Genomic DNA, 12,192 nt, shown 5'->3' with positions numbered 1-12,192 from the left:
TAAAAATCGTATAGGGAGACCGGGAGGGGGGGGGGTAAAATCGTAGGGAGACCACGAGATGAATACAATAGGCCGATTCTGAAGGATTTAACTTGCAGTAGTTTTTCAGAGATGATGCGTTTTGCACAGGACAGCTGCATCAAACAAGTCTTTGGACAGAAGGTCACAACAACGATGGAAGTGATGTGGAAGATGATGTAGCAGATTGAATGATATTATTTTGATGAGAAAAAATTAATATAACGTATCCAATTTCTTCTGTGTATACCAGTATTTGAATGATGAAAATAAAACCATAACATGTCACTTTGGTAACTTCTTGTAACAGTTTATTATGGCAAAATCCAAACATTAAGGGTTAGAAGTTAAGTCAGCGACTATTCATACACTCTTCTTTCAATTTTGAAACAATGACTTAACAAGATTTGGTTCTGATTGCTTCAATTTCTAAGACTACCACTCCTATAAAATGGAAGAAGGGTTTTCTTAACATAATGTGTGCAATGATGTAACAAGTATTCACGTATTACCATGTGAATTATTAAATCATTAGTTTGCTCTCTTTTCATAATCAAAATATGGCAACTCCTCGTTATATCAGAGACCAAGTCATTAAGTATTTAAGAAACATACTTTATCAGTAGATTCAATTGGAATGTATTTCCGTGTTACTGCTGAAAACAGAAAATAAGTCACTTAGAGGTGACGGGATTGTGGACACAGGAATTCCTAATGAGAATCAGTAGTTTAGAAAAATGTTTTGGAAGTGATAGATGAGAAGAGAAACCTCAAAGGAACTGTTCAAATAAGGCAACCGTAACATTTTGTAGTGTATTTAGATGCAATACAATTTTACGAAACACACTGGAAGAAAGAATTTTGAAAAAAAAAAAACTAAATGAAGCCCAAGAAAGGAAACAGTGTAAAGTTTACTGGAAACAACAAAATATCAGAATTATCCAGAAACAAAGGAAACAGCACAAAATACAGAAGAGTGGTTGCAGTGTCAGGCACAACGTTTAGATGTAGATGATGATGATGATGATGTGGTGGTGGCGACGGCGGCGACGACGACGACGACGACGACGATTATGTTACAAAGGTCCACTTGCAGGATGATGGTATTTTTTAAGGTAAGCATTATTTCACAAGGAACGAGAACGCCCCCCCCCCCCCCCACACACACACACAAAATGCAGTATTACCTGCTGGGTGACAGAGATCACAGTGAGCGTCAGAACATCTCCACCAGACTTAATGAGATCCACAACTTGCTTGTGTGTTGACCCTTCGACATTGACTCCATTCCTGCGGAAGAAAAAAAATCGTTTTCAAAAATTACGTAACAGCAGTTGAAACGAATGGACAGTAATTACAATTCAAGCTTTAATTCATTGTAAAATCTCAAACAACACATCTTGAATTTCAACACCACGAAATGAAAATAATGGTGTTACGGTGTACACCGGCGATATATTAATAAAGAATGCACAAACAGAAGAATATAACTTTTTAAAAATCATCAAAATAAGAACAAGGGTCACAGCTACCAGTCCATCAGAGAGCCAGCGCCGTAATCTACGCCTCACCTGTACTCTGAGCCCCAGTGTGTCTACTGTCCTTTCCACAATCGTGTTGTTAGCTTTGGCACACGAAAACAACGTAACGACACACATCACAATAGCTGATATGGGCGCCGAAGCAGAACCTTCGATTACCAACGTGGCGCCAAGTAACACCACAATCTAACGTAATCAGACTACGGTACTACTTTAAAATAAGAAAATATTGCTATAAGCCGAAGAACTGACGTGCGTCTGAATTTGTAGACTCATAGAACAGTGAACTCGGTAGGATTTCATTGAAACCTTAGCAACTGCATCATGCAATACACAGCCGCACCTATTTTTAATTTAACAACATATTTCTGTCACAATCTGAACATCCTCGGTTCATTTTACATTTGCAATAATTAATAAAAACCTTAAACTGCTCAATGTTGGTAGGGCTTGTGATACAACTAACTAATCCTGTACTTATGTCTTCCAATGTACCCTAATTAATGCTTTTCAACATCGCCGACTCAAAATATTTCTTGAAACTTCCTGACAGATTAAAACTGTGTGCCGGACCGAGATTCGAACTCGGGACCTTTGCCTTTCGCGGGCAAGGGCTCTACCGACTGAGCTACCCAAGCACGACTCACGCCCCGTCCTCACAGCTTTAATTCCGCCAGTACTTCGTCTCCTACCTTCCAAACTTCACAGAAGCTCTCCTGCGAACCTTGCAGAACTAGCACTCCTGGAAGAAAGGATAGTGCGGAGACACTCTAGAAACATCCCCCAGGCTGTGGCTAAGCCATGTCTCCGCACTATCCATAGACACGGGTCCCCAGGTAGATGCCGTGTTTCTTGACTTCCGCAAGTCGTTCGATACAGTTCCCCATAGTCATTTAATGAACAAAGTAAGAGCATTTGGACTATCAGACCAATTGTGTGATTGGATTGAAGAGTTCCTAGATAACAGAACGCAACATGTCATTCTCAATGGAGAGAAGTCTTCCGAAGTAAGAGTGATTTCAGGTGTGCCGCAGGGGAGTGTCATAGGATCGTTGCTATTCACAATATACATAAATGACCTTGTGGATGACATCGGAAGTTCACTGAGGCTTTTTGCAGATGATGCTGTGGTGTATCGAGAGGTTGTAACAATGGAAAGATCCCTTATCATTTAGCTACAAAATAGCAGGTCATCAACTGGAAGCAGTTAATTCCATAAATTATCTGGGAGTACGCATTAGGAGTGATTTAAAATGGAATGATCATATTAAGTTTATCGTCGGTAAAGCAGATGCCAGACTGAGATTCATTGGAAGAATCCTAAGGAAATGCAATCCGAAAACAAAGGAAGTAGGTTACAGTACGCTTGTTCGCCCCCTGCTTGAATACTGCTCAGCAGTGTGGGATCCGTACCAGATAGCGTTGATAGAAGAGAGAGAGAGATCCAACGGAGAGCAGCGCGCTTCGTTACAGGATCATTTAGTAATCGCGAAAGCGTTACGGAGATGATAGATAAACTCCAGTGGAAGACTCTGCAGGAGAGACGCTCAGTAGCTCGGTACGGGCTTTTGTTAAAGTTTCGGGAACATACCTTCACCGAAGAGTCAAGCAGTATATTGCTCCCTCCTACGTATATCTCGCGAAGAGACCATGAGGATAAAATCAGAGAGATTAGAGCCCACACAGAAGCATACCGACAATCCTCCTTTCCACGAACAATACGAGACTGGAATAGAAGGGAGAACCGATAAAGGTACTCAGGGTACCCTCCGCTGCACACCGTCAGGTGGCTTGCGGAGTATGGATGTAGATGTAGAAGTAATGCATTTGTCCCAAGCTAACGACCATGCCCGTACCAGCTGGTCGTTTATGATCTGATCTATGTCTCTTTAAACAGGAACTGATCTTGTCGTAAATGTGCCGAACTAACCCATACCATGTACCTTACAGAAGGTTGAGCACTCAAAGGGACATTTCCTGCGAATTACAAGAGTATTCGGAAAGTAAGTTCCGAAATGTAAACCACTGTGAAAACCAGAAATGTTTTATTTTTCAACAGTTAGCTACAACTTCCAGCTACTTATCTACATTGTCGCCGCTCCGTCTTATAAATTTGTCATAGCTTTGTACCAACAGTTCAGTACCCTTATCACACAAGGCAGCCGCCAATGCTTTATGCCAATTCTCTGCGCTGGTCTACATCTTATTGGCAGTGCCAAAACGTTGTCTTCATAGCCAGCGGTTCATTCGAGCACAGATGGAACTCACAGGAAGCCAATTATGGGCTGTATTGCGGTTGATACAACACTTCCCATCGAAAACGCTGCAGGGGCATCTTTACACATGACAATTACGTGGGCTGCGTAGCTTCAAGCGAAATTTCTGACGCGACCCTAGTACTTTGCGGGAGACAGTGTTTTCTAGTCATTTTTACTTGCTCACTATGCGCTCAGAAGTGAAAAGAGCGACGGGACGTGATCGACGGGCTTACTAGAGGCATTGCCCAATACATTTAAACAAATCTTCATCCGATTTTCACAGTGGCTTCCATTTCGCTAACGATCGGCACTTACTTTCAGAACAGCCCTTGTTTTTATGGTCGATGCGTACGCTGCACATACATAATTATTTACTTGAAAGTTTCATCACCATGGAGGTCAATGAAGTTGTTACAAAGGAATGTAAAACAAAGCCCGAGACCGGAGTTTCAACGGAATTAATTTTGGTTACCTTGTGACAAAACTGATATAAAAAAAACCAGTCAAATTCTGTGCGCTGCACATCACTCTTATATTAAGATTAAGACGACAACGGCTCACTATTAGTTATGTAAGGATCCTAAAAGTAATTAAGGCAGAGTACGACAGTTTCAAACACGAACGACTTTTTAATCATTGTGCACATCTTTTCGGGAGTATGTTGTGTCTGCAAACATTAACGTTGCTGCTACAGAAGAAAAATGGCACCACCACCACCACCACCACCACCACCACCACAAGTTCAAAATGATGATATGCAATTAAGTATCATCAACTTTGCGCGTTCCGCCAAAATGTCATACTGAAACTTTGAGGGAGCAATACAGCTGACCGATCTTCTGAAGATTCGCCATTACGTCTCCTTAAAGTCAGGTGTACAGAGTCATCCTCTGAAACCACACAGCGGAAGCACTTAATGCTCATGCCGTCATCACTGCAACAACAGATAGGCTGGATTTATTTGACGCAGTGGCACATTGCCGCTGTCTACGCGTGCGCTCATTTTAGCTTGAAGTAACGGCAGTCCATACCATTTTTCATTTTGGAGTGTTAAGCAGGGTATTCAGCGGGCACAACGGTAGAAGATGCTAATGATGTCCAAAACTGCTATCGGCTGTAGGCGATTTCGCCATAACTGTCGTCTCAGTTACGCTGTGAAGAGAACTGTCACACAATTCATTCAGCTCTCCTCTGGGAAGATATTCAAACATTAAGTGGACATTCAATTTAACGCTCTGACTCCATTTCTTTCTTCGAAAGACACGTCATCGACTAGACGCATCTAACTATTAGACAAATAAACGGGGTTTGCGGTCCATAAAATGGATATCGAACATCGTCGCTGTGATCCTGGTGTCAGTTGAAGGTGTGTGTAATGTTACATTATGAAATAATGTATGTATACATTATAAAAATTATATTTTGTGTTAATTCTGTAACATCCTGTAGACATCTCTTTAAAAAAATCGGTATTTTGACAACTACTTGACAACAGGGACAATGATGAATGCTCTTTGTCATTACCAATATTTTAATTTTCCCAAAAATAAAAAACAATGAAATGCATAACTAAGACTAATAACAATGCACATATAGACTTCAAAGTACCAGTATAAAAAGGAGTCACATAAATGGGAATTTAACAACCTGCCAGCACATTAAATGTCGTGTAAATAATGCGGTGGACTTAAGATTGAATTTTTTGTTGGGGACTCCTATTCCATTGTAGGGTGTCTCTCAGAAACTCACGTTTAGTGTTTTAGACAAGTTTATAATTAGAATTAGCACTGCAGTACAGTAACACGAACATATTCCTCAGTATTGCACTTGAATTAAATCAAAGTTTGGCTACTTTCCACATTCCAGAGGCCACTCTTGTCGGTTCCATGGACTACGACTAATGTAATGTAATGTGAGGCCACTGTGTGCAAACGAGGCTCGCAAACCCTATAGTGACATTTGCAGCTGTCGCTGCAAGTATCAGACCAGCAGGAGCAACTCTTACGCAACGAAAGATTAACAGTACATGATACAAGAGAGTGAGTTCACTGCAGTTTGGGTTCTCGAGTTTCTTGTGCAATAGCATGTAGACGTCACGATTTACGAGTTTAGGATGTCATCAGAGACTTTCTCCACGATTACGAGACAGTAAAATCTATGGACAGAGAAGGGAGGGAGGGAGGGAGGGAGGGAGGGGGAGAGAGAGAGAGAGAGAGAGAGAGAGAGAGAGAGAGAGAGAGAGTTTAAATTCCCAAAGTGCTTTTACTGTAACAAGTACATTGGACCGAAATCTTCGCGACGCAGTGGAAGGTATGTTCCTTTCTTCCATCTTCTTTGTCAAAAGATGGAAGGAGACAATATGCCTACCGCAGAAACCCAAGGACACACTGCGCATTGACCCGGCAAGAAGTCCGAGAAGATTTCTGACACGTCACGAGACCATTTACATCAATTCGTTGTTACTGCCATTTTCCCCAGGAAGTATCTACACAGAAACATTTACTTTTAAGGCACTCATCGTATGTCCAGTTCACTGTTAACTTTGGAGAACACATCAAAATAACTAAGAATTTTTAAAAAGATTAATCCCAAAGGGGATAAACCGTGTGACAAGATCATACGTAGAAAGCAACTGTTGGACAGGTTTTTTAATATAACTCATGTCGCACCGGTTTTACGTAGTTCCTTCTGATTTCCAGACTTGCTTCAGCGCTGTAACCAGTAGGGTATCTGTCTCTACGAAAGCAGCATTTGTGTAACATACACATTGGACCAACTTTTCTTTCCGTATCTGTACGTTTCACACATAACCCATGTACCTGAAAAAACTTCTCCATGGGAATTCTTATACAAACTTTCACATCTGTCGACCAATGTCAACAATCGCATTCCCTAAAGGGCAGTGAAGTGAGAATAGCTCTGTAGCACAATCTTTGATACCCATATTACACAAACTGCTGTTTAAATCCACGATTCGAATTCAAACTTGTAGAAAATATTTTTGTTGCTCGAAAACACAGCTTAGACACTCTTTCAGTGGCTGCAATCTACTGTAAAAACGCATCTGCAAAATACACCAATGGTAGCCTGTATTTTAATACGATGCAACCAGTGACAGATCGATTTTCCTAACATTCTCGTGTCGTGCCCAGTACATCTCCCGCACGACAAATTAAACCAACGAAGCATGCTTAATACCAAAAGTAGGCAAGGCGTTCATCATAAGGGGGCAATGTAGTCTCATGGCATGGGTGATCAGTTCACAGTTGTAGGCTAAGATGTCTCAACCTAATCACAGTCTCCTAGTGCGCCACATACGAAGGGTAAACAACGTTTAAAAATAAATCCATGCAATTACTTTTTTGTAGGAGAGACCAGAGTCAGTTCGCATAAGTGGCTGGTTGGCACACTGCTTCTATTTCCCATCATCGTGAAGCTAGAGTGCCGTCACCGTCATAGTGAGGCGTGTATGTGAAGGTGCACCATCCACCGAAACTTCAGTTCGGCTGGAAGCTTCAAGAAGGAAGGACCCCTTTTTTCAGCGTTTCTCCAACCGCAGAATAAATTTCGTCTATTGCAAATTTTTTTCATATGTGAATCTGTAGATCGATCTGAGGCGCTAGTGATGGCGCTTTCCCAAAGGGTGACTAAGTGTAGTTGACGCCTGCCTGTATCATAATCTCTTGTGTCTGATGTTCAGAACTGTGCAGTATTTATTCTGTTTCTGATATCCCTTTGGGGGTAGTTGTCATAGTTGGGTATGTCATCAGTTGGCACAGCTTTGACAACTCACCCCACGCCGAGCGGTTCCAGGCGCTACAGTCTGGAACCGCGCGACCGCTACGGTCGGAGGTTCCAATCCTTCCTCGGGCATGGATGTGTGCGATGGCCTTAGGTTAGTTACGTTTAAGTAGTTCTAAGTTCTATGGGACTGATGACCTTAGAAGTTAAGTCCCATAGTGCTCAGAGCCATTTTGAACTCACCCTACACCTACATCAACTATCCTCTCCATTACCGTTCATTGAAAAATAAACACTTTCTCTAAAAAATTAATAGATACAATCACCCCAGAAGAAATTTGCCCTTTGCCCAACGTCAGGCCACGACTGCAATCCAATCGTGGCCAAAAAAGAAAACTTACCTCTATTATAACAGACAATCCCATCAAGGATAGAATCGTGGCTGAAAGTGCCAATATGAAGAAAAAGTCAAGTGCGGTCACGGAAGGTGACATGGTTTCGGTTGATAAGTCGAATGAGAAAGAACTTCCCAGAAAACGTCAATTCGAATTTTCCACTACGAATTCTGACGACCGAGTGTCAGACATTAGCTATGCCGAAAGTAACGACAGGCAGGACTTCCCTAATGATGGTTCAGAGGTTAAAGAATCTTTCCATGGCGAAGAGCTTTCACTCTCAGCCTCCTGGGAAGAGTATGGTGAGGGTTCTCGTTTGAAAATTCCCATTAACCTTGAATATCCTCAAAAAGATGCCAACGGGTCACATTGAATGAGACCAACAACGAATCTCCCACAATCTCAACATTCTCTTGATCACTCATAATGCCTTATAAATTACTTTGTTTTGGTGAAGTACCATGCCGGCCGGTGAGTAGCGTGGGAAGACTGTCGAAACCGATGGCAACGAGATTCGCGTGACCACCAAGGTCAAAAAGGAGAAAAACCGGAGAGGGCCAGACGAAGATAATTCAGTTCGACACGATCAAAGTAAAAGTGTGCAGAATATGTACCTACTTATTCAAATAAACGATCGACCAACTCCTACATTCGTGGTGGATTTAAAATATAGAACTTATTCTTTATGAATAACTATAGGTAGCTACAATATTAAACAGAATTTGTGTTGAAGACTTCATTGTTTGTTTCCAAGTTCATAGTGATTTTTATACATTCAGGCAGAATTTATTTTCGTTCAAGTCTTATATCTTCATGAGGAACTGTTTAGTTGGCTTAGTTGCAAGCTTTTAGGAAAAGTGATTTTGGGTAACTTAAACATGTACTTAACAAATGGGTCCCAAATGACTTTGCAGTCAAAAAGTTAAGCTATCCGCCGCATTCACGAGAATATCTCCGAATAATGCACAAAAAAACAGACAAATCAAAAACCAAAATCTCTATCAACTATTCTGATCTCCCCTATATTTGCGGGTGCGTGTCTGCAAGCCTGATACACACAGAACGGGTGCGTGTCTGCAAGCCTGATACACACAGAAATCCCCACGCCACAGTACCGTCGCTTTCAGCTAGAGAGAGCCATATCCAGTTTATCAATGGATGGCGCCATTTTGTTTCGGCTTCTCTGGTGGCGTGCTTTGTTACTGTGGCGCAGGGATTTTAATGTTCAGAAAATCTGCAGGCATGTGATGTCCACACACACAAAAAATGAATTTATGACCATCTAAATATCAGAAATATGACCGATATGATAAAGTTTGAAGCTGTTCTAGGAAATGTAGTTACCACTAGTCCCAATCATAGTAGTTTATGATGGGCAATTACGTCTAGTTCTAGTCACACATTGATAACACATCGCATATTGGTAACATGAGTGATCAGAGGCGGTAAGTACCTAACGTAATCTTTGATAACAAACAATTATTAATCAAACGTTCCATAAAATTCATACTGTAGCACTTAATGAGCGGTGCAAATTTAAGATACTTTTGGGCAAGGCGCTAGTAATGTCTAGAGAGCGAAATTGGCAACAGTCCCTCAGTCTGGATTAATTCAGAAGTGTAGTCCCAATGTTAAAACGAAAGAATAATAAGGATGATAAAGAGCAAATTGGTGCCTCGACGGTGAGGTACGGGCATTTAATCGAAGAATTCACACAATTAGAACAAGTTAGGAACCAGCGATTCATCATCTAATTTTCGAATACACCGCCCTTTGGACTGCTCGTTCTAAACATCATGAATTAAAAAATATGGTCCAGGATAAACTACGTAATACACTCTGTACTATGTTCCTCTTTGGGTTATTTAAAAAGGCTGTATACTCCTCTTTTAAGTTCGTACGTTTTACTCAGGGTCTAGAGAGGCTGCAGAGAGAGTGTGTGGATCCGAATGTTGTGAAGTACTGATCATAGAATTACCAGACTGAACAGGATAAACCAGTACACGCTGTTCGCACGGACTAACCAGTTCAAGGCGGCGAAGTTCGTTACGTGTCGGCGTCTGTGACATAAAAAGACCCAAGCTTTGGCTCTTGGAGAAAGTAGGCAGTGCATTCACTTCATCACTCACTACTGCTAACACCATTACCGTTTCACACAGCCCGCTTTCCGTCGATATGGCTGAACTTCACTATTTTCCGTACTTCGATAACATTTTATATTTTCATTTGGGTTCTACTGCATAAAAGCGGACTCGTTATCCGTTTTCGTCACCAAATTCACTACCCAATGTAGATCTTCAATTAAGACTGGTATGTGGCTTGGTTCTTGTGTTTTATATTCGATAATAAAATGTGGTAGTACAGTTAAAGACTTTGTGAAAGCTACTCATTGTCGTTTCTGGCCGTCTCCTTGGAGCTGCACCACGATAGCTCCTTCTCAACTGGCTAATTTTTATTTGCTGTTTACTAACCACTGTTTACGAAACATCTGCTTCGACTGGCACAGTTGCGATAAAACGTTTTTCGAAGTTTCAATTCTTGTTTCTTCAGCGGAACCGGCTCACTTCATCTTCGCATTACAGTATAGTCTTCTTTGTTCAGTTATGATATTTATGATTGCCTGAACATTGAGACCTGACGGTCTTTCCTCGATGTTCTTTGTACTTTAATGTTCTATGCCCGGACGTCGATTGCCAGACGCAGTAGGACGCACTTCTCAAATATTCTCGACGAATCAGTTTTCGAGAAATTTTCCAAGGGCTGTAAATTATAAGAAAATTTGGAAGATTTTTAACAGAGCCATATATAGCGTCTTGAAGTCGCGAACTTGTTGGTTCGAGTCCGGGTAGATTCAACTTGTTTTTCGTTTGTTTGAATGCTGTATTATACAACTGAAATATTAATTAACACATACTGAACGATAATTTTCAAACAAAAGTAGCATTTTTAATAATTAGTGGCTGCATGACAATGAGAATATCCATAATAAAATTTGGCATAAAAATTCGAAATTTCTCGTAGCAAAATGAAAAAAATTACAACTACTAACAATATTGCTTCTAATGCTATTTTTGTATTTATCCGTAGTCTCTAGAAATAAAGTATTTCATTTCACGTTTTGTTTTCACATTCTTCCGATTCGATTTTTAGGAACGTTTCTAAATGTGTATGTTACTACTTTAGGGAACTGAAGTCCGGTCAGTGACCTTCAAATCCTATACGTTACGAAGAAAGCCGAGGACAGCTAATTTGTAATGTCTCCTTGTTAGGTAATGAAAACCTCACAGAAAGTCAAATAAAAAAGGACGATTCAAGCATATAATTTTATTATTTCGGACTGTAAGGTTTTTTTTGCTACTGGAGTCTTCTGTTAAAAACTACGAAAAATTCTATTTATGATATAAATTTCACTTGCAGCAGACCACAACTAACCTACTAAAGAAAATGCAGAAGAAGAAGAAGAAGAAGAAGAAGAAGGTATAAATTACACTTTCAGGGGTTGTACAAAATTCCAAAATTTAACTTCTGAGCAATTGCAAAAGGAAATCTGCACGAGGAGACCAACGGAAGAGACAGGGACGTGCGTGACACTGGACACGGGCTGCGGTACAAATATTGGATTTCGCTTCACAGTCGCCTAATTGGACTATGGCCAAGTCTGTATTGGCGACCTCCACCACCCTGTTGACTTACGTGGAACTCCGATCAATGGCATCGTTCTGCGGAAATCGCCTCATGCTGAACTGCAGAATACGTGGGTAGCCAGTACTATGACCACCCCCTTCCCGCCTCTCTCAAAGACCTTTTTTTACCGATTGGACATGCGATAGACGGTGGCACAAACACGTACTTATAAGGAGGAGCTTCCATAATGGCATCTTCTCCATACACCTCCGCAGGGCAGACCTCGGACACCTCTACATCTTGTCTGTGAGACTAAGATCAGAAGGCGTTCTAATTTTTTTCCCCGGAGCGTTGACGCGACGAAAAAGTCTCCCATCAGAAAATACAGCTCTAGTAAAATCACACTAATTTGGACTAACTGGCTCGAGTCACAGTCCAAATTATTTGAAGTCTGAATTATAGGAATGTTGTCTGAAACAGTTATCTGAAACTATGATTAGGAATATAACAAACAGTGTATGTAGCGGTTAAATGAAAACTATATGAATTTTAATATTATGTGAAATACTGTGATTATAACTTCTTTCTCTTCTATATACGAGAGTTGGAACTTAA

The 12,192-nt window shown here is 40.9% G+C and overlaps 1 protein-coding gene across 2 annotated transcripts in view; it reads right to left on the bottom strand.

The window, feature by feature from the left end:
• Positions 1-12,192, bottom strand: part of LOC126094545 (sorting nexin-27) — a 309,715-nt gene that overhangs the window by 43,982 nt on the left and 253,541 nt on the right. For both annotated transcript variants that reach the window (XM_049908976.1, XM_049908977.1), the window contains exon 2: positions 1,206-1,308. In XM_049908976.1, coding sequence (XP_049764933.1) covers positions 1,206-1,308 — 103 coding nt within the window. The remainder of the gene's footprint in view (positions 1-1,205; positions 1,309-12,192) is intronic.

Source organism: Schistocerca cancellata, chromosome 8 (assembly GCF_023864275.1).
Source record: "Schistocerca cancellata isolate TAMUIC-IGC-003103 chromosome 8, iqSchCanc2.1, whole genome shotgun sequence".
NCBI lineage: Eukaryota > Metazoa > Arthropoda > Insecta > Orthoptera > Acrididae > Schistocerca > Schistocerca cancellata.
Note: the sequence above shows the minus strand (reverse complement) of the source record. Positions and strands in the feature narration are given on the sequence as shown.